This window comes from Mercenaria mercenaria, chromosome 2 (genome assembly GCF_021730395.1).
Source record: "Mercenaria mercenaria strain notata chromosome 2, MADL_Memer_1, whole genome shotgun sequence".
NCBI lineage: Eukaryota > Metazoa > Mollusca > Bivalvia > Venerida > Veneridae > Mercenaria > Mercenaria mercenaria.
In genome coordinates this window covers 28,441,896-28,469,775 of record NC_069362.1, presented here as the reverse complement: position 1 = coordinate 28,469,775, position 27,880 = coordinate 28,441,896, and the positions used below count along the sequence as shown (strand labels likewise).

The 27,880-nt window shown below is 35.7% G+C and overlaps 1 protein-coding gene across 3 annotated transcripts in view; it reads left to right on the top strand.

The window, feature by feature from the left end:
- LOC123562065 (uncharacterized) overlaps positions 1-27,880 on the top strand; it is a 57,807-nt gene that overhangs the window by 9,257 nt on the left and 20,670 nt on the right. The window contains exons 1-4 of one of the 3 annotated variants that reach the window (XM_053533445.1): positions 2,900-3,053; positions 11,664-11,808; positions 21,356-21,498; positions 25,716-25,953. In XM_053533445.1, the coding sequence (XP_053389420.1) occupies positions 11,754-11,808; positions 21,356-21,498; positions 25,716-25,953 (436 nt within the window). In that variant the 5' untranslated portion in view covers positions 2,900-3,053; positions 11,664-11,753. Of the gene's footprint in view, positions 1-2,899; positions 3,054-3,274; positions 3,399-11,663; positions 11,809-21,355; positions 21,499-25,715; positions 25,954-27,880 lie in introns of those variants that run through there. The other 2 variants (XM_053533452.1, XM_053533457.1) reach the window with 2 other exon arrangements.

Here is a 27,880-nt window from a genome sequence, read left to right as displayed (position 1 = left end):
ATCTCGGCAAAACTAGTCACTAGTCAAATCAAAGAAAACCTGTGTAGCGATAGAGGCGTATTTTTCAATTGATCTTCCATGAATTTTGGGCAATGATTGCTTTGATGAATCTAGGGCATTTCGAAATGGGTCATTCGGTCAAAAACTAGGTCACTAGGTCAAATCAAAGAAAAACTTGTGTTGCGATGAGGCGGTTTTTTCAGTTGATCTTCAGAGTTTTGGTCAGATCATTACCTTGATAAAATCTAGGGTAGTTCGAAAATGGGTCATCAGGGTTCAAAACTAGTCACTAGTCAAATCAAGAAAAACCTGTATGCGATAGAGGCTGTATTTTTCAATTGATCTTCATGAATTTTGGTCAAATGATTACCTTGATGAAATTTAGCCAGTTTGAAAATGGTCATCTGGTTCAAAACTAGTCACAGTCAAATCGAAGAAAAACCATTGGTAATGCAATAAGAATGTATTTTTCAATTGATCTTCATTGAAATATGGTCAAGTGATTGCCTTGATGAAGTCTAAGGTCGGTTTGAATATGGGTTATCTGAAGTCAAAAACTAGGTCACTAGGTCAAATTAAAGAAAAATCTTGTGTATGCGATAGAGACTGTTTTTTTTCAATTGATTTTTATGAAATTTGGTCAGGATGATTGCCTTAATGAAATCTAGGTCGAATTTGAATATGGGTCATCTGAGGTCAAAAACTAGGTCACTTGGTCAAATCAAAGAAAAAACTTGTGTATGTGATAGGGGCTGTATTTTTCAATTGATCTTCATGAATTTTGGTCAGAATGATTGCCTTGATAAAATCTAGGTCGAGTTTGAACATGGGTCATCTAGGGTCAAAAACTAGGTCATATCTAAGAAAATGCTTGTTTTATCGCAAGAGACCAATTTTTGGGTCCAATCTTAATGAAAATTGGTCAGAATATTTGTTTCCATGAAATCACTAGGTCAAACATGTTTTACACTGTTATGGTGTGTTTCTTAGGTGAGCGACCTAGGGCCATCTTGGCCCTCTTGTTTATCATTTTTGTTGTTTTTTTATTGCAAAAAAGTATGGTTGTAAATTTGGTTGTCAGAAACAGTATGCTTAACAATGTAATGATAAATCCATTTCTCAGAAAAATGTTTGATCAATTCACCACAAATGAACTTGTTGAACCAAATATCAGGAGTAAATTTATTTGTACCCGGAACCAGTTATTGCATATGAAACATATGGAACATATCCTTATCGGCAGTATAAAAATATTTGCACTTATGCAGATATTGCAAAGGTGCAAGTTTTAAACAACTCAAAAAATTTGCCATGAGATATAAATGACTTTTGAAGTAGAAACTTGTCACTCAAAATGATAGAATTTACTGCATGTCATAAAACATTTTCTATATTCATGTATTTTCCTATTAGTTGAGAGATTTCCTATATCTATCTAATTTTTGATTACTGTGAAATCATTAATATTCGTGGGGGACTAATTGTTATGGATTTCGTGGTTGAGTCAATCCACAAAATTTAATCCCAACAAACAAGTAAAATTTCCATTCATTTTGTGTTCAAAAGTTGAAATCCACGAATTCATATCCCAACAAAATTGCCGCTTTGACTAAAACCACGAAATTTCATGCCCACGAAATTAAATGATTTTACAGTATCTTAAAATCTTTTTTGTTGTTGTATATTTTCCAGTATTTTGACTCACTTTTCTGTCTTTTAGCTTTAAGCTTATTGGCAAATAATTATATTCATAATTTAGCTTGTTTAATTTTTTGAAAAAAGATATCTGCAAGGTGTTGTCGTCTCTTTGTCGTTGTCATCAGTTGAGAATTTTGTTTAGATCCATTTTTATCAAGATTTAATAGCTATAGCTTTTGAAACTTTGCACACTTGTTCATCATCATTAGTTAAGTATAGAATAACACTAACTTGCATTTTATCAGATTTTTTGCCAAATTTGTACTTCCAGACAGTTAAAAATTTTGTTCAGGTCCACTCTGTTTGAACACAGTTGTAGCTTTGAAACTTTATCATCAGTAGGCTAGTATCGGGGTGAAGAATCATAAATCTGACATGCATTTTGTCAGAATTATTGCCCTTTATGTACATGTACTTAAGAATTATGTACTTAAGAATTATGGCCCTTTATGTATGTAGAAGGTTTTTTTTGGTTAATTTTTTTTTTTAATACCTGCTTCAGCTTTGAAACTTTGTACAGGTGTTTTTCATCATTAGAATAGTTATTACTAAGCAGTACTGTCGCTTTTAAACTTTATACATTTTTTTATCTTCAATAGTTGAGTAAGAAGGCTAAGAATCATAACTCTTTTCTTGCTTATTGCCTTATTTCAGGCTCTTACAATTAGGGGTTCTCACCTGCAGGCAGTGCTCTTGTTTCTTTTTCATCACATAATAGGCCCTGTGACAAGAGATTTTCTTAATTCTTGCTTGAAAACTGCATCAGACTTCCATTAATTTTTGCAGCCTACATAATTGGGGGGTAAGTTAGATGACTTAACCTAATTTAGCTTCAGTAAAACTAGAATGCCATTAATTCATTTACGCTATTTTAGAAAAGGGACTTTTGCATCGTAAAAGTAATATATTCAATCATAATTGATATATCAATAAATGGTAGTATTTGTTTATCTTTTGAATCAATTTACATATCTATTCTGCAGAGTTAATATAAAATCATTGTTTTTAGTTATGTAAATAGACAATTTTAGCTTTAGTAAACAATTCTTATTTTGACTGCTCTCTTCGCAAATAAAAGTTAATGTCCCTTAAAACCATAAAAATATTGATTCAGCTGAACACTAAATCGATTGTATTCTATTAAAAAATAAAAGATAAGGTTTTAGCCAAGTTTGAATGATTCATTTATTGAACTAGTTTAAGCTTGACGAAAAATATAGCGTAACATTAGATCCGGTGTAAACTTAACAGATTACAGGACTGGTGTAAACTACGAGGTTATTATTTTGTGTTCTTGTTTATTAGAATTCAAAAGAAAAATAGAACTACTAGTTCTGAAGTGAAATATTGTATGGGTAAGTTTTTATGTTTATATATAAAGCAAAAAGAAAACAATAACTTTGCAGAACTGTGACTTTTGAGATAACAAAGCTATTTTAATTTTAAAATACAAACAAATGGGAAATTGCACAGTAATATAGTATTCTTTTCTGAAAATAATTGCAACAGTTAAATTGCATATTTGTTATTTTCTGTGTATTTATTTTAAACCATGTACATTAGTTTGAACCACATTTTATCAATGGATTAACCTGAATTGTAGAATATTGTGAAATAATCTGTAGTGTAGAGTATCTTGGCTTGGATTATAATTTGAAGTCTTCATATTTACTAAATTAAGAAGTTCAACCAATTTAAATGTAAATACAAATACAAATATACAGCAAGTTGTCATAAAAATAAAAAGGTTGATGTATTAAGCGCTGCAGTAATTTTCAGATTTTGTTACATTTTAAGTGCCCAAACAACCCTAAGTGTTAAATAACACTTGAAAGAAGACACTTGAAGATTGTGTATATGTTTTACTATCAAATAGATTATAATTTATATACCATAATACTTAAATGGTTGTGAAAGGCCTTGAATGTGTGCCATAATAACTAAAATCAGGACAAAGTTATATAAAGGTTATGTGTCAGGTAGATATGTACTATTCAGTCTGAATGATTTAATAATCCCTGTGCACTATACGTAATTTAATGTTATCATCACCAAAAAATAAGATTATGCATTTGTAATGTTGAATAAAAGATAAAAAACTATCAGAAATGCTGTTTCATGTATAATACCATCTCACAAAAACTAGTTTTCATTGTTCATATATATGAATGTTGGAACAGTACCAGGCATTCTCATCTATCAGAAGTTCATTAAAACCCCAAGACAAACCTCTGATTTATTTCTTTCATTTATTTTGGTAGGCATATGCACACTTGTTATTAATACCGAGAGTGGTTTCAGCCAGTCAGTGTTCACCATTACTCGGTACGCAGAATAGAAACTTCAGACATCATCTATGCAAATTACTTGCTAACAATGAATAAATACAATATACTGCATAATGATAAGTGGGATGAATAAAAATTTATTCTTCTAATCAGATTTTACCCAAGAAATAATAATATTCATTGTAATTTGATGTCACGATCAGAAGGATGGATCACGCTTTTCACGGCCCATTTTGATTGGTTTGCAAAGATTTGTTACAAAATGTTGTTTTGAAACTTTATACCTGTAATGTAACCAAATTAAGAATAGCAAAATGTGCCAGAGGTTCATCTGGGAAACCATGCTACACCTCGAGTATGCGAGAACGTAGCCAGGTTAACAAGGCAGTCTGAAAGACAGCTAAATCCCCCGCCACTGCTATGGATAGTGAAAGGGTAAAAGCTTTGATTTTAGCTGTGACCTTGACCTTGAACTGACATGGCTGACTCATGAATTCTGCACAACGTCTTGATGAGGTGATCATTAGACCAAAGTTTCATGAAAATCCTTCAAGGGGTTTAGGAGATACAGAGCTGAAACCTTTGACCTTCAGTTGTGACCTTGACCTTGAGTTGACATGGCTGACTCATGAGTTCTTGATTAGGCGATCATATGACCCTAGTTTGATGAAAATCCTTCAAGGGGTTTAGGAGATACAGAGCTGAAACCTTTGACCTTAAGTTGTGACCTTGACCATGAACTGACATGGCTGACTCATGAATTCTGCGCAACGTCTTGATGAGGTGATCATTTGACCAAAGTTTCATGAAAATCCTTCAAGGGGTTTAGGAGATACAGAGCTGAAACCTTTGACCTTCAGTTGTGACCTTGACCTTGAGTTGACATGGCTGACTCATGAGTTCTTGATGAGGTGATCATTTGACCCAAGTTTGATGAAAATGCTTCAAGGGGTTAAGGAGATACAGAGTGGACACCAAATGGAAGGCTCAAACCTTCGACCCTTAGTTGTGACCTTGACCTTGAGCTGGCATGGTTGACTCATAATTTCTGCACATCGTTCTGATGAGGTAATCATTTGACCTAAGTTTTATAAAATTCCGTCAAGGGGTTTAGGAGATATAGAGCAGACACAAAATGGAAGGCTCAAACCTTTGACCTTCAGTTTTGACCTTGACCTTGAGCCGGCATGGCTGACTCATGGGTTCTGCACATCGTCTTGATGAGGTGATCATTTGACCCAAGTTTTATAAAATTCCTTCAAGGGGTTTAGGAGATATAGAGCGGACACAAAATGGCAGGCTCAAACCTTTGACCTTGAGTTGTGACCTTGACCTTGAACCGACAAGGCTGACTCATAGGTTCTGCACATCGTCTTGATGAGGTGATCATTTGACCCAAGTTTCATGAAAATCCTTCAAGGGGTTTAGGAGATATGGACCGGACACGATTTTGTTACGGACAGAAGGACGGAAAGACGGACGGAAGGACGGACGCAGACCATTCCTATAATCCCTCCGCCACGGTGGGGGATTAATAAACACTTACCAAATACCAAAGGTGTCCTTAACCCTTAGCCTGCTCCCGGCATATGATTCTGCCTTTGCGACCAGTGCAGACCAAGATCAGCCTCACATCCGTGCAGTCTGATCATGGTCTGCACTGTTTGCTATTCAGTCAGTAAATTTTCAGTGAATACCCCTTTGAGTAGTAAGTTGTACTGCCCAAATTGAATGATATTTATAATGAGACCGGTCCATTTTAGAAATTTTGCAGGGTAAAGGTTAAAGGTTACTGGTATTCCCAACAGGATGAAGCCCATTTAAATTTTTCCTAAATGTAGATACTAAAGTACCAGTAATCATTTCCAGGCACTGATCTCCAGATTTGGGCTATATTTTAGTGATCTTTCTTTAAAATTAAAGTTTGGTCATTATAATATGGACATAAGAACATGAGTTTTTGTTTGTTTCTAAACTATCTTAAAATGCCAAATCAGGGAAAAAAACATGACCGAGTTGTGAATTGAACCTAGGCTGCCGAGGCAATAAAAATTAATGCCCTTTATAATTACAGCAGTTTACATCTGGTACCCGTTACAAATGCTTGTCAATTCAAAATGGAAAAATAAGTAAATGCAACTATTTCTTATGGGTTTCCATAACATATAATATGCCAATAACTAAGTTTCAAAGCCTTCTTGAGAAATTCTTTTCTGATATACAAAAATGTTCTCTTTTTTTTATTTTGTTGTTGAACGATCTGGAGGTCAGTGCCTTTCAGGCTAGTTCAAATGATAGGACGTTTCTGCAGTTTCATGTCATCAGCAGTCAGCTGTGTATTGAAACCGGTGTTGGGATAAATATCTCCTCGTACAAGTTCACATCATATTTCTGAAGATTTAAGTCTCTTATTCATAATTATGATTTATATTCCACCCATTATTATTTTGCTGTTTCTGCATGAATATTAATGTTTAATTTATTGGAGCAAGTAAGTCTGACCAGTATTTCATGACTTTTTTGGATGTTTTAATGTTTATGTTTTCCTAACAGTAAAACGCCAAATGAGTTAGACTACTCTCAGGCATGCCATTGCAATTTAAGGCGTTGTTTGTGATATACATAATGATAAACTTATATTCTTGTTATTGGCATGTTAACGGCATTGCAGGCAGTATTCTAACAACTGGTCAGCAACTGTAAATTTTCTTACTATTTATAGTAATTTAAGGTGTATAATTTCTCACTTTACAGAATGATGCACTTTTTGTGTCCAATCTCTGTCAGTGTAACAATCACAGTTCTGATCAAATTTAATGTGAAGAACCATTATAGGTAGTCTGGCTATGACCAAAATATTCTTTTTTAGGTTGCTAGATTTCTTCTTTATCGCTTTTACTTTCTCATCTTGTGATTGTCTACCAAAATATTATGCCCCTCTTCTTTTCAGTAAACTATACCAAATTTTAATAGCCTCAGAAGTTATTTCCTGTGGACAAAAACATGGGGTCCGAATGACTGTCTTTGTACACATACAGTGTACCGCCTGCACAATTTGATACTTATGTTATACCTGTATTTATGATCTAAGTGTTATACATGGAGATCATGTAAAAGTTGTTTACAGTTTGTGTAAATATTGATTTATTCTCTTTTATATCATCTAATGATATTTTGTTACATACCTATGTTATTATGACCTTCTTTTTCATTTACAGTCATTCAGTAATTGATTTTGTACAATGGCAAGTTCTTTTCCTGACATTGACATATGATCATATTGTTCTTGAAGAAAATCAAACCATTTGCCATGTTTATAGGTCTGTTCCTGTATAAGAGTTAAGTTCAATGTCTTTTCAGTTCCATTAGACTGTTTCTTGTACTGCCCTTGGATGGGTAGGCCTATTAAATTATTTTAACAATAAACATTTGATTCTGATAAAGGTAATTTTATATCTTTTGATAAAATCTTGTTTATCAGTTCAGGTTGAAATACCCACAAAAAGAATTTGCATATAAATAACATATTTACAGTTTAAGCATGGTATTTAGGTGTAAATATTGACTGACTAAATGATTAGCGCTGATAATAGGCCAAAAGGTTTACATGATATATTACAAGTAATTTAAAAGTAGTTTATTAAGTGTAGCACCTTTTTAGCTCACCTGGTGACAAGGTGTGCTTTTTTGATCATCCTTCATGCCTCTGTCCATTCACAATTTCTTGATAGAGACCACATTTTGCCATCAATTTTTATCAAACTTGCACACAACTTGTATTGGTATAATATCTTGGTTCTTTCGAAAACTGGCCAGATACCTTCATGGGTTCCAGAGTTATGGCCCCTTAAAGGGCCAAAATTTGTATTTTTGGCTTGTGAACATGGTAGAGACAACATTTTGCAATTGAATTTAATCAAATATGCACATAACTTGTATTGGCGTAATATTTTGGTTTCTTTAAAAAACTGGACAGGTTGCATCATGGGTTTCAGAGTTATGGTCCCTTAAAGGGCCAAAATTTGCTATTTTGGCTAATGAACATAATATAGACCACATTTTGCAATGGAATGTAATCAAACTTGCACACAACTTGTATTGGCATAATATTTTGGTTTCTTTCGTAACTGGCCAGTTCCCATTATAGGTTCCAAGTTGTTGCCATTTAAGGGCAAAAATTTGCTATTTTGACTTCTGCAGCCATACAGTGACTTCATTTATGGTTTGATTTATTACAAACTTGCAAAATATCTTCAACAACAATAGATCTTGGATTTCTTGATGAATCCTTTGGATCCAGTCATAGGTTCCAGAGCTACAGCCTCTGATTGACACCTGAAAGGGTCAAAATTTGTTAATTTTTACCTTGTGAACACTATAGAAGTGAAATTTTACAATTGATTTTAGCCACAATTACACACAACTTAAGTCACAGTAACATCTCGTTCCTTTTGAAAACCGGCTGGGTTATAGAACAAGAGGGTCATGATGACCATGGATCGCTCACCTGAGTAATATGAGCTACATGTTTCAAATGTCAAACTGATGATTTTTAGAATTTTTTTGGAAAATTTTCTGATGTATAATCAATTAACCCCTGGGGTGGGGCCAATTTTACCCCGGGGGTCATGATTTGAACAAAGTTTGTAAAAGTCTACTAGGCAATGTTACATATCAAATATCTAAGATCTAAGCCTTCTGGTTTATTTTTATCAAATTTATGAAGATTTCCCTATGTACAGTCAAGTAACCCCAGGGACTTGGTCAATTTGACCCTGGGGGGTTAAGATTTGAACAAATTTTGTAGAGGTCCACTAGGCAATGCTACATGTCAAATATATAAGCTCTAGGCCTTCTGGTTTATTTTTAGAAAATTTTGAAGATTTTTCTATGTACAATCAAGTAACCCCATGGGGCGGGGTCAATTTGACCCCGGGGTTTCATGATTTGAACAAATTTTGTAGAAGTCTACTATGCAGTGCTACACGTCAAATATCTAAGATCTAGGCCTTCTGGTTTATTTTAAGAAAATTTTGAAGATTTTTTTATGTACAATCAAATTACCCCATGGGGCAGGTTCAATTTGACCCTGGGGGTCATGATTTGAACAAATTTTGTAGAAGTCTACTAGGCAATGCTACACATCAAATATCTAAGGTTTATTTTTAGAAATTTTTTGAAGATTTTCCTATGTAAAATCAAGTGACCCCTGAGGCAGGGTCAATTTTGACCCCGGGGGTCATGATTTGAACAAATTTTGTAGAGATCCACTAGGCAATGCTACATGTCAAATATCTAAGCTCTAGGCCTTCTGGTTTATTTTTAGAAAATTTTTGAAGATTTTTCTATGTACAGTCAAGTAACCCCATGGGGCGGGGTCATGTTTGAACAAATTTTGTAGAAGTCTACTAGGCAATGCTACATGTCAAATATCTAATACCTAAGCCCTCTGGTTTATTTTTAGAAAATGTTTGAAGATTTTCCTATGTAAAATCAAGTGACCCCTGGGGTGGGGTCAATTTTGACCCAGAGGGTCATCATTTGAACAAATTTTGTAGAGGTCCACTAGGCAATGCTACATGTGAAATATCTAAGCTCTAGGCCTTCTGGTTTATTTTAAGAAAATTTTTGAAGATTTTCCTATGTAAAATAAAGTGACCCCTGGGTTGGGGTCATGATTTGAACAAATTTTATAGAGGTCCGCTAGGCAATGCTACATGTGAAATATCTAAGCCCTAGGCCTTCTGCTTTATTTTTAGAAAATTTTTGAAGATTTTCCTATGTAAAATCAAGTGACCCCTGGGGCCGGGTCAGTTTTGACCCTGGGGTCATGAGTTGAACAATTTTAGTAGAGGTCCACTAGGCAATGCTACATGTCAAATATCTAAGCTCTAGGGCTTCTGGTTTTTGAGAAGAAGATTTTTTAAGATTTTCCTATATAAATTTAAGTGACCCCTGGGGCGGGATCAGTTTTGACCCCGGGGTCTTGATTTGAACAGTTTGCTAGAGGTCCACTAGGCAATGCTTCATTCCAAATATCTAAGCTGTAGGCCTTCTGGTTTTTGAGAAGAAGACTTTTAAAGTTTTTCCTTTCGGTTGCCATGGCAACCAGAGTTCTGCATGGAATTCAATTCTTTGAACAACTTTGAAAAGGGGCCACCCAAGGATCATTCCTGTGAAGTTTGGTGTAATTCTGCCAAGTGGTTTTCAAGAAGAAGATTTTTTTAGAAAATGTTGACGGACACATGACACACGACGGACGACGGACATTGAGCGGTCACAATAGCTCACCATGAGCCTTTGGCTCAGGTTAGCTAATTACTGCCTGGAAAGGGCAAAATCTTCTATTTTTGCCCTTTCAGCCCTGTAGAGGTTTCATTTATACTTTGCGTTAATACAAACTTGCACAGAATGTTTATCTTGATGATCTCTAGGCCAAGTTCGAACCTGGGTCATGTGGGTCAAAAACTAGGTCACCAGATCAAATCAAAGGAAAAGCTTGTTAAAACTCTAGAGGCCACATTTATGACCCTGTCTTTATGAAACATGGTCAGAATGTTTTTCTTGATGATTCCTAGGCCAAGTTTGAAACTGGGTCGTATTGGGTCAAAAACTAGGTCACCTGGTCAAATCAAAGGAAAAGCTTGTAACAACTCTTGATGCTACATTTATAAACATATCTTCATGAAACTTGCTAAAAATGTTTATCTTGATAACTCCTAGGCTAAGTTCTTATCTGGGTCATGTTGGGTCAAAAACTAGGCCACCCGCTGAAATCAAAAGGAAAAACTTGTTAACATTCTAGAAGCCATATTTATGATCCTATCTTAATGAAACTTGGTACAAATGTTTAAATTGATGATTCCTATGCCAGATTAAAAACTAGGTCATCACTCAAATCAAACACTGGAGAGGCCACCCATTTTTATGAAACTTTGTCAGAATGATTATCTTGATGATTCCAAGGCCAAGTTTAACACATCAGAGAGATAGGGTCATCATCACCCTCTTGTTATACTTTCTTTGTAAATATATGTAACTTGTTATATGACATATATTATTACGAATAAATCAAATGAAAACTTGATAAAATGCAGATATATAGAAATATAGTTGTCTATACCTGGACTTTCAGTAGCTGCACTTTCAAATTTTTGAGTTGGGCATTGTGCTCACTGCTACAAGTAGACACTGTCTTATATCACTGAAATTTTTTTGAAAAAAGACATTAAACTCGAACACACAGACACTCACACACACAAATTTTGAGATCAGATGATTTTATCTCTTGTAAAAAGTTTGATACAGAATCTGCAATAATATTGTAGTGGTGATGCTTCAGTGTTTCATTTGGAATATTTCAAGTGTTTTCCTCCAGTGTTTGAAATTTCTGTTGAAAGATGCAGTAGTGAAATTCTCTCCAGTTAACACAATCTTTGCAATATTTCTAGTTTTACCACCTTATCAGTTTCAGACTCTCTGTGGGCCACTGATAATCTTGTTGGCATCACTCTGGGGGAATTATCCGTTTTTCAAACATGATACTGCTTTAAAAAGTATTTTTCACCTGCTTTCTGTTATAATTGATTCCTATTGATCAGGGTAAAACACTAGTTCTGTCCTTTGTGTGGAATTAATGGGCTATAATTCACTAATTATTGTTTTTCTAATTGACAGGTGAAGATAGATTTGAGATCAATGGAGATATGATAGAATAAGAAAGTTCTTAGAGACACAGATACATTTCAGTATTACAGGACTAAGACAATGGCACGTAGAAGGCTTGAAGAAGCCATCAATGCTGGACAGACTATTGCTAAGGGTGAGTTTTTTCTGTTTATTATTTTAGTGTTATGTCCTAGACGATACTGACAATTATTTCATGTACATCAGTCTGTTGTATGTGATATAGAATTAAAAATGTAGGGTAAATGAATTTTTTCTATTGATGATGTACTATACATTTACAAATCTAATCTAATGTATGCTTTTTTCTCATGAATGTTGTGTTTCACCTTATGAAATTGCAGGATCTGAAATCTACCTTGTTGAAGGGGATCAATGATATACCAGCTTAATTTCTTATTTGGTATAAGTTTTAAAGGGGTATGCCTCCTTTTACCTCCTCCTTTCAATTTTCTTATCAGGTGAAAAAAAAAATTTGAAAGTAGAAAGATAAAAGGTCTTATTATTTGAACTTCGTGATGTTTGAAACTGAATACAGATAATCTTTGATCTGAATTATTATACAACATGCCAGTCAGGCAATGAGTTGAAATTAATGTAAATTGATTATAAATTACATATCAGAAAGTAAAAAAAAATGTATCTGTAATCACATAGCATAACTTGTTAAAGAAACAATATCAGAAATTTCAAACCAACCAGAAACAGGCAAAGTAAAAAAGAGGATAGTCTGTATGGAACCTATGCAAATTTGTCAGATTTATGGGGAAACTTATCTAGACCTTTGTTAATTTCACAATGTACACCCAATATTTTAATTACATGGGCACAGATCACATTTCGCTAATATTATAGATCTAGATGATAATACATTTTTAATGGGAAAATATACAAAGAGTTATGGAGCTATTAAGGTTTCGATGGAGACCTTGAGAAACAAAAATCAAACAATGCCAAACCATAGAAAGAAAGAGTTGTTTGACATGAAAATTGAACAGCATGTAAAACATGTATATTACTTTACGAAACAAGTGTCAGTATACTGATATAAACATTGAATTCCGGAAAAGGGCTGCCTAAAGGGGCTCCACTTCCGGACAGTTAAACGCCTTTAAAAACTCACCATTTTCAAAGAACAGTTACACATATTCGTTTTGATGCATTTGCAATAGCGTGCGAGTGGTGAAATTTCTCATAACAAGGTGGAACACAGTTTTCAGCAATTGTTTATCTTTATTTCTTTACAAATGGCATTCATTTTCAAAGGGAGACAACTGTTCCCGATTATTTTAAGTACAAATGGCATTCATTTTCAAAGGGAAACAACTTTTTCCGATTATTTTAAGTAATCTTTGAGAAAAAGTTGTCTCCCTTTGAAAATGAATGCCATTTGTAAAGAAAAAAAGATAATCAATTGCTGAAAACTATGTTCCACCTTGTTACGTGAAATTTCACCACTCGCACGCTATTGCAAATGCATCAAAACAAACATGTGTAACAGTTCTTTGAAAATGGTGAGTTTTTAAAGGCGTTTAACTGTCCGGAAGTGGAGCCCCTTTAGGCAGCCCTTTTCCGGAATTCAATGTTTATATCAGTATACTGACACTTGTTTCATAAAGTAATGTACATGTTTTACATGCTGTTCAATTTTCAATTCAAACAACTCTTTCTTTCTATGATTTGGTGTTGTTTGATTTTTGTTTCTCAAGGCCTCCATCAAAACCTTAATATTTCCAGTCCTTGTACCCTGTTGAAATATCAAAGCTGACCAGGCATAATTATTTCAACATGTTCGCATTCTGTTGAACTTAAATTAGTTTTTACAGATTTAATTTTCAGTGCCTGATCTCCTTGTCTACCACCTCATGCATCAGGCGCCCGAAAACAGCTTTAAATACATATCTGAGTGAAAAATAATTGAATTATACAAATGGTTTGTGTGACAGAATCTTCGAATTGTATATAGAGAAGATAATTCATAAGTGTCATTTCATATTGAATTTATCAAATGATTTGAATAAAACGATAAAATGTGCACCAGAGCTTTGCATTTTGTCAGTTTTCTTCAAGATTCTAATAAACTCAACGTTGAAAGACACAAATGTAATATTCTTTTTATCACATGTAAGCTTTTCCTACTGAAACATCAAATTAATATTTTCTTTACCTATTATAGACCAAGTCAATTCGACCAATGTCTCCTATACTTTATAAAGTGTTATTACACTAGTGTAATACCAAGAATGTGTTTTGGCTTTATTCACTCTTATGACATCAAACATGTGATAAATAGAATAACACCAGGTTTATTATAATGACAAAAAAGAGAAATTCAGAATGAAAAAAAATCCCCACCCCCCAACATCTCGTGCCAATTATACAAAATCTTTATAAAAATGTTGATGTTTTGCTAAAGAATAACCTCACTAAAAGCACTTAAAATATTAAGAGAATGTTGACCTGGGATTATAATTGGGTGAAACAGAGTTCACTTAAAGTAGGATATTATTATACAGAAATTTCATAGGTTAATTTTAATTTTCAAACTACTTAGTAAAAGAATGAGAGGATGAGAGTTGATCTAAACATGATACCACTGCATCCATTGAGCATTTAGCCATTGTTATACTACTAGGCCTAAAAAAGATAATCTTTGTTTCTGGTAACATGCTAAAAAAAAATAGGGTAGGTAGATCAGGAAAAATGTTGGGGTTTTTTTGGATTTTTTTTATTAAGTGAGACTTTGACAAATTCATCCTTCAGGATAAGCTACTTGTCTTGCTGCTATTTGTACTTGTTCTACAATTTAATAAGATAAAAATATTTTTATATACTGGTTTCGAAGCAGTTTCCGTCGGCTAGTAGTATCCGTCAACGCGTTATTTTACGTTTCGTGACGTTCTTCACAAAGAAGTCGAGATTGTTTCCATAATGCTACCCTGCAATCTATGAAATTTCAGCAACAAAGGGTAAAAACTTTCCAAGAAAATTCGAATTGTCCATTCCATAATTGTTTTGTTTACATTCCGCACATGGGGGATTTCACGTGCAACCAATGCGCATGCGCAGAGAATAACTCTGTAATCCCCAATTAAGTTGAAAGTTCCTCCTTTTGGCAGTCGAAACCAGATGATTTACCAAAAATACATGATAAAGATAAAAATGAGTCATTTTTGTGCATCGGTAGAACATCGGCTTCGCAAGCATGAGATCGCGAGTTCGAGTCTCAGGTTTTGCTTTTTTTTACCTCCTATTTTCAACAAGCCTTATTTAACACATGAACCTTCAAATTTCTTAAAATTGTATTAATTAATTTCACCAGAAAGATTAAAAAAAAAACACGGATGTTGCTTTTCTAGTCGTATTCACTGTAAAAATGTACATAAATATTAAAACAAAAATTGACGGAAACTGCTTCTGTAGTCAACCGATTCAGCTCTATTTATTCACCCCTTTTGGAACCCCTCTGGGTGTTATCATGTGCGCTAGACACTACTGATATTCATGTTTTCGTAAAGCAGAAGAGCTAAGGTGTTCTCTTTGGGGGCATTTTACGGAACTGAAACATTCAAGAAAAAAAGATATTTTAAAAACCTTCATTTTATGATGGAAACTGCTTCGAAACCAGTACAGCATCTATTATAAATTTCTGTGAAAACAATATGATACCAATAACTTTGGGAAGGCTTTGGCTGTAGTCAGGATATGACCCCTATTTATTCTGAGATGCTGATGGTTTGATGAAAGTTTTAAAGTCTCAGTATATAAAATTACATACCGTAGTTACCCGCTTTCAGCTTGAATATATCAGATAAAAAATTCGGATTTTTCTAGCTGCTACAGAATTTAGTCATTTTAAAATTAGAGAAGTAGTCTTTCTAGTTAGCAGAACTTACTGCTCATAAACACAGATGCTTCAGATCAGGACTCCTAGCTACCCATTCTCTGCCCCTGCCAACGGGCAGCCAATATCTTTTAGTGCATTAAAAAACACAACTCAAGTTTATTACACACTACTAAGGTCTTTCTCCAATACAGAATTGACTTTTGTGTGTTCTAACTAGACTCCCTTAACCTTCATAAATCAAGGGAAATAAATTGTTTATATTGTCAATCTTAATCCAATGTACAGTGGGCAAGTAATCTATCTATGTTACCTGCAGTATTAGTTTATCTTAGTGCTGGTTACAACATCTGATTAACCTTTATAGTATTTATGTCTATACGGAATTTTGAAGGTCCAGGCATGAAAAGCAACTTTAGGAAAGTCCTTTAGTAGCAGGGGCCAGTTTCGCATTTGGCCTGGGTACGCTTTTTTTAAATAAAATAGATGTACTTTACAGGCATATATATTCAACTGGTTATTTATGATGTTTATAGAACCAAGGATTCCTACTTATGAGTAATTATTGTGTAAAATAAATATGTGCTTAAACCGATTTTCCTAGCTCCATGTAGGTGGCCAGGTCTAAAATCTTACCTGAGGTAACGGAAGTCAGACGAAATGGGAACGGTCGTCCATCCATCCAGATTCAGTTCAAATTTGCGGAAAAAGTAAATGGTGAAGAGACATTTTTCTTCCTACCATTATTGTCGTCTGGTCACATGCTTTAAAAATATACATGTGTTTTAGGTCAGTCATTTGCAGATAATACGGTACAGGTCACGCAAGGTGTGCATTTTGTGGCATTTTTATGCCCCCCTTCAAAGAAGGAGGGGTATATTGTTTTGCAGATGTCGGTCGGTCGGTCTGTCTGTATGTAGACCAATCCGTTTCCGGATGATAACTCAAGAACGCTTGGGCCTAGGATCATGAAAGTTGATAGGAAGGTTGGTTATCACCTGCAGATGACCCCTATTGATTTTGAGATCTGTATGTCAAAGGTCAAGGTCACAGTGACCTTGAACAGTTAAACGGTTTCTGGATGATAACTCAAGAATGCATGGGCCTAGGATCATGAAAGTTGATAGGGAGGTTGATAATGACCACCAGATGACCCCTTTTGATTTTGAGGTCAGTATGTCAAAGTTTAAGGTCACAGTGACCTGGAACAGTTAAACGGTTTCCGGATGATGACTCAAGATTGCTTGGGCCTAGGATCGTGAAAGTTGATAGGGAGGTTGATCATGACCAGCAGATGACCCCTATTGATTTTAAGGTCAGTAGGTCAAAGGTCAAGGTTACAGTGACCCGGAACATTTCAACCATTTCCAGACAATAACTTGAGAACACTTGGGCCTAGGATCATGAAACTTGATAGGGAGGTTGGTCATGACCTGTAGATGACCCCTATAGATTTTGAGGTCTGTAGGCTAAAGGTCAAGGTCACATTGGGCCGGAACAGTTAAACCCTTTCCGGACGATACCATGAGAACGCTTGGGCCTAGGATCACTAAACTTAATAGGGAGGTTGATCATGACCAGCAGATGAGCCCTGTTGATTTTGAGGTCAATAGGTCAAAAGTCAATGTAACATTGAACCAGAACAGTAGAACTTTTGTTTACAGTGAGCAAATAATTTCTGTTCCTTGTGCAATTACTGAATGCATCAAGGGGGGCAATTCGTGTTCTATGAGCTCTTGTTGCCTCAAAATTGAGTGTCCAGAAACCGGCATTTTACTCATTTTTATCACAGAAGCAACAGAATCGGCAGGCTGAAAATGTCACATAATGAAGTGCTAAGTATAATTATGCAATACATCGGCTCAACACTTGCCTTGAATTTATCAAAATTGGATTTTTTAGCTCGACTATTCGAAGAATAGTCTAGCTATTCTACTCACCCTGGCGTCGGCGTCGGCGTCGGCGTCACACCTTGGTTAAGTTTTTGCATGCAAGTACATACAGCTATCATTTAAAGGCATATAGCTTTGAAACTTATTTATTAGCCCACCATCATCAGATGGTGGGCTATTAAAATCACTCTGCGTCCGTGGTCCGTCCGTCCGTCCGTCCGTCCGTTAACAATTTCTCGTTATCGCATCTTCTCAGAAACTACCAGGGGGATTTTGACCAAACTTTGTCAGAATGATGTATTGGTACCCTAGTTGTGTCCCCCTGAAAATCAGACTGGTTCAACAATTTATGAGTGAGTTATGGCCCTTTGTTTATTTCTATATTTTATATAGGGAAAAACTTTGAAAACCTTCTTGTCCAAAACCACAGAGCCTAGGGCTTTGATATTTGGTTTGAAGCATCATCTAGTGGTCCTCTACCAAGATGATTCAAATTATTTCTCTGGGGTCAAATATGGCCCCACCCTGGGGGTCACATGGTTTATATAGACTTATATAGGGGAAAACTTTGAATAACCTCTTGTCCAAAACCACAGGGCCTAGGGCTTTGATATTTTGTATGTGACATCATCTAGTGGTCTTCAACTAAGATTGTTCAAATTATACCCCTAGGGTCAAATATGACCCCGCCCTGGGGGTCATATGGTTTACATAGACTTATATAGGGAAAAACTTTGAAAATCTTCTTGTCCAAACCACAAAGCCTAAGGCTTTGATACTGGTTATGTAGCATCATCTAGTGGTTCTCTACCAAGTTTGTTCAAATTATCCCCCTAAGGTCAAAAATGGCCCCGCCCCAGGGGTCACATGGTTCATTATAGACTTATATAGGGAAAAGCTTTTAAAATGTTCTTGTCAATAACTACAACATTCAAATTTGGACCACGTATGTATTTTTGAGTGGCAAGATGAACCTTGACATGAGTTGACCTTGATTTTGACCTAGTGACCTACTTTCACATTTCTGTAGCTACAGCCTTCAAATTTGGACCACATGTATATTTTTGAGTGGCAAGATGAACCTTGACATGAGTTCACCTTGATTTTGACCTAGTGACCTACTTTCACATTTCTGTAGCTACAGCCTTCAAATTTGGACCACCTGCATAGTTTTGTGCACTGGAAAAAACTTTGACCTTGATTTTGACCTAGTGACCTACTTCCACATTTTTGAAGGTACAGGCGTCAGATTTGGACCATATGCATAGTTCCGTGTTTCAAAATGAAATTTGATATTGATTTTGACCTAGTGACCTACTTTCACATTTCTCAAGCTACAGCCTTCAAATTTGGACCACATGTATAGTTTTGTGTACCAAAAAAAACTTTGACCTTTACATTGACCTAGTGACCTACTTTCACATTTTTGAAGGTACAGGCTTCAAATTTGGACCACATGCATAGTTTTGTATTCCGAAATAAAATTTGACCTTGATTTTGACCTAGTGACCTACTTTTACATTTCTCAAGCTACAGCCTTCAAATTTGGACCACTTGCATATTTTTGTGTACTGAAATGAACTTTGACCTTTACATTGACCTAGTGACCTACTTTCACATTTTTAAGGTACAGGCTTCAAATTTGGACCACATGCATAGTTTTGTATTCCGAAATAAAATTTGACCTTGATTTTGACCTAGTGACCTACTTTCACATTTCTCAAGCTATAGCCTTCAAATTTGGACCACATGCATAGTTTTGTGTACCGAAATGAACTTTGACCTTAACATTGACCTAGTGACCTACTTTCACATTTTTGAAGGTACAGGCTTCAAATTTGGACCACATGCATAGTTTTGTATTCTGAAATAAAATTTGACATTGATTTTGACCTAGTGACCTACTTTTACATATCTCGAGCTACAGCCTTCAAATTTGGACCACTTGCATAGTTTTGTGTACTGAAATGAACTTGACCTTAAGATTGACCTAGTGACCTACTTTCACATTTCTGTAGCTACAGGCTTCAAATTTAGACTTCATGCATAAGATTGTGATCCGAAACAAACTTTGACCTTGACATTGACCTAGTGACCTACTTTCACATTTCTCAAGCTACAGCTTTCGTATTCGGACCACATGCACAGTGTTGTGTACTGAAATGAAATTTGACCTTGAGCTAGTCAATAAGTCTTGAATTTGGAACACTCAAAAATGGCACATTGGTGGGCTCCAAGATCACTCTGTGATTTCTTGTTCTTTTTCTAGGTCAATTACCAACCTCACTGGGTCAAGTTCCATAACTCTAACATGTATTTTGAGCAAATTATGCCCCCTTTTGGACTTAGAAAATTTTGGTTAAAGTTTAACATGCAAGTTACTATCTCCAAAACTAATGCAGATATTGAATTGAAACTTCACATGTGTCTTTGGGGTTATAAAACTAGTTGATAGCACCAAGTCCAATAACTCTGACCTTCATTTTGGCCAAATTATGCCCCCTTTTGGACTTAGAAAATTCTGGTTAAAGTTTTGCATGCAAGTACATACAGCTATTACTAAAAGGCATATAGATTTGAAACTTATTTTTTCTTTTTCTAGATCAATTACCTACCTCACTGGGTCAAGTCCCATAACTCTGACATGTATTTTGAGCAAATTATGCCCCCTTTTGGACTTAGAAAATCCTGGTTAAAGTTTTACATGCAAGTTACTATCTCCAAAACTAATGCAGATTTTGAATTGAAACTTTACATGTGTCTTCGGGGTTATAAAACTAGTTGATAGCACCAAGTCCCATAACTCTGACCTTCATTTTGGCCAAATTATGCCCCCTTTTGGACTTAGAAAATTCTGGTTAAAGTTTTGCGTGCAAGTACATACAGCTATTACTAAAAGGCATATAGATTTGAAACTTATTTTTTCTTTTTTTAGATCAATTACCTACCTCACTGGGACAAGTCCCATAACTCTGACATGTATTTTGGGCAAATTATGCCCCCTTTTGGACTTAGAAAATCCTGGTTAAAGTTTTGCGTGCAAGTACATACAGCTATTACTAAAAGGCATATAGATTTGAAACTTATTTTTTCTTTTTCTAGATCAATTACCTACCTCACTGGGACAAGTCCCATAACACTGACATGTATTTTGGGCAAATTATGCCCCCTTTTGGACTTAGAAAATCCTGGTTAAAGTTTTACATGCAAGTTACTATCTCCAAAACTAATACAGATATTAAATTGAAACTTCACATGTGTCTTCGGGGTTATAAAACTAGTTAATAGAATCAAGTCCCATGTATTTTTTTGCAAATTATGCCCCCTTTTGGACTTAGAAAATTCTTGTTAAAGTTTTGCGTGCAAGTACATACAGCTATTACCAAAAGGCATATAGCTTTGAATCTTATTTATTCCTTTTCTAGGTCAATTACCAGCCTCACTAGGTCAAGTTCCATAACTCTTAACATGTATTTTGAACAAATTATGCCCCCTTTTGGACTTAGAAAATTCTGGTTAAAGTTTACATGCAAGTTACTATCTCCAAAACTAATGCAGATATTGAATTTAAACCTAACATGTTTCTTCGGGGTTATAAAACTAGTTGATAGCATCAAGTCCCATAACTCTGATATGTATTTTGGTCAAATTATGTCCCCTTTCGAACTTAAACTCTTTTGATATTTAACATTTTGGGTAATAATTTCCTGCTTCTGTGACAATATTTCGAATAGTCGAGCTTGGCTGTCTTACGGACAGCTCTTGTTATGATTTTTTTTCGCACTGGTACCAGTGCAGATATGTGGAATTTTCAAATCTACTGTCCCTTGCTCCCATTTTATACTGATACTGAAGTAGTTTGTATGTGTAGGAGCCATGTTGGTAGTTGATGTGTATTGCAAACTTAGACAAAAGTTAAAATGAAACTATGATATATTGTATATCAGGTAAAGCATACCCGGAAAGGTTCACAAAGTTGTCTGTTGACCATGAGATTACTTTGGAGAGGGAAGTGGCAGGTGTGTATTCATTACAGTATTCATTTGATGGAACAATCCTTGCAGTAGGATGTGACAATGGAACTATTAAGGTAAGAGTTATAGATTCAGTATTCATTAATGACTTCATGTACCTCCAAGTACATGGACTGTATATCTTATCTCATCCATAAATATTTAAGTAAATTCGGTAAAAATGTGTACTGAAAAGGTGTGTCTCACACAAGAATATTTGATCAAGTGTTTCACAAGTTATTGATCGGAAACAGTTTTCCATGTTCTGGTCCCTGTGACCTTGACTTTTAATGGAGTCACATACAAATACATTCATAGTTTTCATGCACATTCTTACGTAGTATTTTCATGTCTTATACATGATTGAAGTATTAAAGAGCTTCCAATAAAACAGCAGATATTGATCATGTAGGTCCGGTATGGTATGTCTCGGGCAGTAGTCAGGACCATACCTCTTTGGTCAAAGTCTCAGGCAAGTAGTCAGGACCATACCTTCAGTGATCAGAGTCACAGGCAGTAGTCAGGTCCATATCTCTGCAGTCAAAGTCACAGGCAGTAGTCAGGGTCATACCTATGCAGTCAAAGTCACAGGCAGTAGTCAGGGTCATACCTATGCGGTCAAAGTCACAGGCAGTAGTTAGGTCCATACCTCTGCAGTCAAAGTCTCAGGCAGTAGTCAGGTCCATACCTCAGCGGTCATAGTCACAGGCAGTAGTCAGGACCATACATTTTGTATTTTGAAACATTTTTGATAATATAACATGCAAAGATATCAAACCCCACCCACCATTCTTGTAATAGTTTATTACTAACAACTACATAAGCCATAATTATGATTTTTAAAATGAAATAAATATCGATAAAACAAAATCTTTTGGTTAATATCATTGTATTACCAGCTGCATATTACTATATAAGAAAATTTAGTCCATAATACTGGCGTGTTGGGACAGGACTCCTGTATTTTGGAAAAGGACCCTTAAAAATTTGGACCTACGGGTCCTGGGACTTTTGGGTTTTCAGGTCCAGTGGAACCCTTGTACTAATATGTCTGATTTACATAAAGCTGCTTTAAAAAATGACAGAAACGTTTTTTCGATGACTCTATATCAAGTTTGTTCAAACTGTTCCAGTTTGTCAAAAACATCTGACCACCAGAGGGAGTTGTCACTTTTCCATTTATGTATCGTATACAGTATTTAGTATATTTCTATGTTCAGTTATTATTTTCTAGAGTTACCAACTCTTTAGGCTTAGAAAATTACAGCTACATTAGAACATTGTACACTCAACTGCTCCTACATTTTCCATCCAATTAAAATGAAAACTTATATACATCATCAGCATGAAGCTGACATGTACATGTTGCGGGGACTTTTGTGTCTGATTATTTTTGTCTTATAGCCATATTGTAAAATTTGTTTGTTATTCTATTAAGCCTTTTCTTAGAGCATGCATCATATAAGGTTGACATCATTCTTGTTGAAGGAAGGCACATAGTCAATATGATGAAGATGTGTTCTGCCTGAACTTTGTGATATATAATTATGTTGAAAGTGTAAAAATGTTGTTGCCTGATTTTTTAGTTATTTGTCATAACTGTTTTCTGCATGACTTTCTTCCAACATTATTACTGTTTGAGTGGTGAAAGTCAGTTGAGCAAGTAAGAACCACCATGGCCCTTTCTATCTCCACTATTCGGAGAATAGGGGGGCTATTCTACTCGTTTTTCGGCAACCTTTGTTTTTCTGTCATATCTTTGTTACAATTGCTTACCGGTATATCTCACTGTAACTTCACATAAACTACTCCGCCATTCCTTCTCCCCATCTGCCATTCGACTTTGGAATCAACTTCCGGAAGAAGTTGCCATGTCCCAGACCTTGACAGCTTCAAGGCGGGACTCCAGGGCCTCCAACACTAGACGCACTTCATGATTTTATCGTCTTTTAAATCTGCACAATGTTTACGCCTCACAGTCACCTTGTACATAGTTCAACAAGTGCGTCGATGCTCCAGAGTGGGCCCTGTACTTTATCCGGAAGAGAAGAAGAAACATTGTCCAGCATACAAACAAAGTATGGGTCTAGGCCCATTATACCCAAGGCAAACAAAGTATGAGTCTAGGCCCATTATACCCAAGGTCAAGGTCACAAAGTTGTTATGTCTCGCCCCGTCCGGCCGTCACACTTCATTTACTATCAATAACTGGAGAAACATTTGATCTAGAACCTTCAAACTACAAAGGGTTGTAGGGCTGCTGGAGTAGACAACCCCTATTGTTTTTGGGGTCACTCCGTCAAAGGTCAAGGTCACAGGGGCCTGAACATTGAAAACCATTTCCGATCAATAACTAGAGAACCACTTCACCCAGAATGTTGAAACTTCATAAGATGATTGTTCATGCAAAGTAGATGACCCTTATTGATTTTGGGGTCACTCTGTTAAAGGTCAAGGTCACAGGGGCTTGAACATTGAAAACCATTTCGGTCAGTAACTTGAGAATCACTTGACCCAGAATGTTGAAACTTAATAGGATGATTGGTCATGCAGAGTAGATGACCCCTATCCATTTTGGGATCACTCTTCTAAAGGTCAAGGTCACAGGGGCCTGAATATGGAAAACCGTTTCCGATCAATAACTTGAGAACCTCTTGACCCAGGACTTCATAGGATAATTGGACATGCAAGTAAATGACCCCAATTAATTTTGGGGTCACTCTATTAAAGGTCAAGGTCACAGGGGCCTGAACGTGGAAAACCGTTTCCAGTCAGTAACTTGAGAACCCTCGACCCAGAATGTTGAAACTTCATAGGATGATTGGTCATGCAGAGTAAATGACCCCTATTGTTTTTGGGGTCACTTCGTTAAAGGTCAAGGTCACAGGAGCCAGAACATTGATAACCATTTCCGATCAATAACTTGAGAAGCTCTTGATCCAGAATGTTGAAACTTCATAGGATGATTGAACATGCAGAGTAGATGACCCCTGTTGATTTTGGGGTCACTCTGTTAAAGGTCAAGGTCACAGGAGCCTGAACATGGAAAACAATTTCCGATCAATAATTTGAGAACCACTTGACGCAGAATGTTGAAACTTCATAGGATGATTGAACATGCAGAGTAGATGACCCCTTATTTTGGGTCTGTCTATTAAAGCCTTTAAGGTCAAGGTCACAGGGGATTGGTCATGTAAAAACATTCCCGGAAAATAACTTGAGAACCACTTGTTCTTGAATGTTGAAACTTAATAGGATGATTGGACATGCAGAGTAAATGACTCCTTTTATTTTGGGGTCACTTGATCAAAGGTCAAGGTCACAGGAGCCTGAACAGTGACTTGAGAACCACTAGGCCAAGAGTGTTGAAACTTAGCGAGATGACTTGACATGCCAAGTAGATGATCCCTATTGCAGCCAACCATCAGTGTCTCTTTGACTTTCGCTCCTGACCCCTATTGACTTCTTACCTGTACGACTTTGCATTGAGGGAGACATGAGCTTTTTAACAAAAGCATCATCTAGTTATACTTAGAATTATTTTCATGTTAAATTTTTTAGAAAGCTTTGTTTATAGACATATCTTTGATACTTTAAAAGATAATGACTTGAAATTATAAATATTTCTTTATAATCATCATCTGCATGATTGTGTGGTTATATACAATCCCCATAACTCTAATTTGTTTTGGACAGAATTATGCCCTTTTCATACTTAAAGTTTTTTTGGCAGTCTTCGCTTTCTGGATATATTATAACATTAACTTTAGTACAATATAAGATGAAGACTTGAAACTGTATCTTTATCATCATTTTCAACAATTCCCATAACTCTGATTTGTATTTTTGACCAAATTATACCCCTTTGATACCTAAATTTTTTGACAAACTTCATTTTCTGGACATAACTTTAGTACTATATAAGATAATGACTTGAACTCAAAATACATCCTTACCAGCATCATCTGCATGTGTGGTAACAATCCCAGTAATTTTAATTTGTGTTTTTGACAGAATTTGTCCCTTGGTTTATCTTTCTTTTGAAGTAGAAGTCTCTTATTGAGACATATATTCATTTTACTGTCAACTCACCAAATAGTGGAGCGGGCTGTCTTATGGACAGCTTTTGTTGTTTATGGTATGTGGAGTGTTTTCATTGTTGCAAAGATAAATGTTTAAAATTTAGATATAAGATAGATTTGGTTGGCATTTAACACACACTACAAATTCTGAAATTCTTCCATTCTCTGATTACTTGCATGCTGAAATATTGCTTTTACCTACTTCTTTTCAGTTATTTGAACCTAAGTCAGGAAAGAAAATAGCTGATGTTAGAAAATCTCGTTATGGAGGATATCCAATTATGGTATTGCGATTTAATCCAAAAAATCCTAAGCACATATATGCAGGAACATCTGAAGGACAGATTCTTGATTGTGATATATCAGACTTTATGTCAGAAGACGGAAAACTGTTGGATTTTAGTCAGATACCACATGATAAGGAAGAACGATGGAAAGAAGTTGTTTCAGGTTTGTTTCTTTAGATACTTGAGAATTTTTGTGTTTAGCATATCCCTCTTATCAGTTGTGAAGCCACACAATTAATTGTGATTTTCGCAGTTTGGACATTTTGCAACCAAAATCATGATTAGTCATACTCAAACAGTGTCAGAGCCATAAAAGGAGAACCAATAAACACAGTGTACTCTACCCCTGGCAGAGACTTCTGTTAGTTGATGGGGCCTTAATTGAAATTTTATTTGTTTGCCACTTCTGCCCAACCTACCAGACTTCCACTTGTCAGGACCCAAAAAGTTCAGTCTTTTTTATGCCCCTGAAGGTGGGCATATTAAAATCTCTTCCTGGTTGTAACTCTGCCAACCATGAAGGGATTTTGCAATAACTTTGCGTAAATGTTCACCATAATGAGACGATGTGTCATGCGCTAGACCCAGATCCCTAGCTCTAAGGTCAGTGTCACACTTAGAGGTCAAAGGTTAACAGGGTCTGTTTCTTGTTCTGTCCATAACTCTGAATGTGGGACTTTTGTAAATAGAAATGTTTTCCTGGAATCCCAGCTGCACCAATAGCTTCTCTGTTCCTCTAGTCATCCAAGGACTTGTAAAAATGTCATACCCTACAGTCTTGCTAAGCGATATCGTCATATTATATCCGACAATAATCAATTTGCTAAATCTCTGGACACTACATGAACTTTTCAAATCCAGAAATTAGGCAGATAGTGTAATTGATGCTGCATTTAACAAATTGCGTAATGTTACACAAGATAAAGCCCTGATATACAATAACAACTCTGCTCAAGTTGAAAGTGTACCTTTTGTTACTGAATATAATCCTTCCCCACCAATCATTGGCAGTATAATACATAAATACTGGGATTTATTTAAACTATCGCCAAATATCTCAGTCCAACAGTTGCATTCCTACAGACCAATCTTAGCATATAAGCCTGTTAAAAATCTTAAAGACTTTCTTGTAAAGTCTAGGTATTCTGCACTGCCCCCTATTCCCGTCAGTGCCTGTTCCAGCAAATGCTTCCGACCTAGGTGTACACATTGTACCAGGATAGTAGAAACTGACAAATTCGCTAGTTCTTCAAATTCGTCAATGTACAAACTTAAATTTAATACAGACTGCACATCATCAAATGTCATTTATCTCATAATTTGTAAAAAGTGTAACATGCAATATGTGGACCGAACACGACAACATGTTTATAAACGTATGAACAGTCATAAATTTGACATTAACAATCTCAGCGATCTTGCATTTATGCTAATGGTGTGGCTACACATTTCAACAGTACTGATCACAATTTTGATGATTTCTATATATACCAAATGAGATATACTATCAAATTAAAAAAATGTGGTCTTCTAGCACATGCACAGGGTGTCTGACTTTGGATTTTTTGAAAGAATACACTTTTTTATTGTGCGTAATAAGCGTCCACATAACTTATCCGAACTGTAACGTCTTGCACATTAGTACAAATATATGCAGTACATTATATTCGTTTTTATTGTAAAATCTACCTTGCCCGCCCGCTTAGCTCAGTAGGTAGAGCATCGGTCTACGGATCGCGGGGTCGTGAGTTCGATCCTCGGGCAGGGCGTATGTTCTCCGTGACTATTTGATAAACGACATTGTGTCTGAAATCATTAGTCCTCCACCTCTGATTGATGTGGGGAAGTTGGCAGTTACTTGTGGAGAACAGGTTTGTACTGGTACAGAATCCAGGAACACTGGTTAGGTTAACTGCCCGCCGTTACATGACTGAAATACTGTTGAAAAACGGCGTTAAACCCAAAACAAACAAACAAACAAAAATCTACCTTTAAATTGATACAAACGCATATTTCTGTGCAAGCTAATGAATTGTAACGATTCTCGATTTAGGCACTGCCTTATTTCATATTAATATTATCATTTTTAC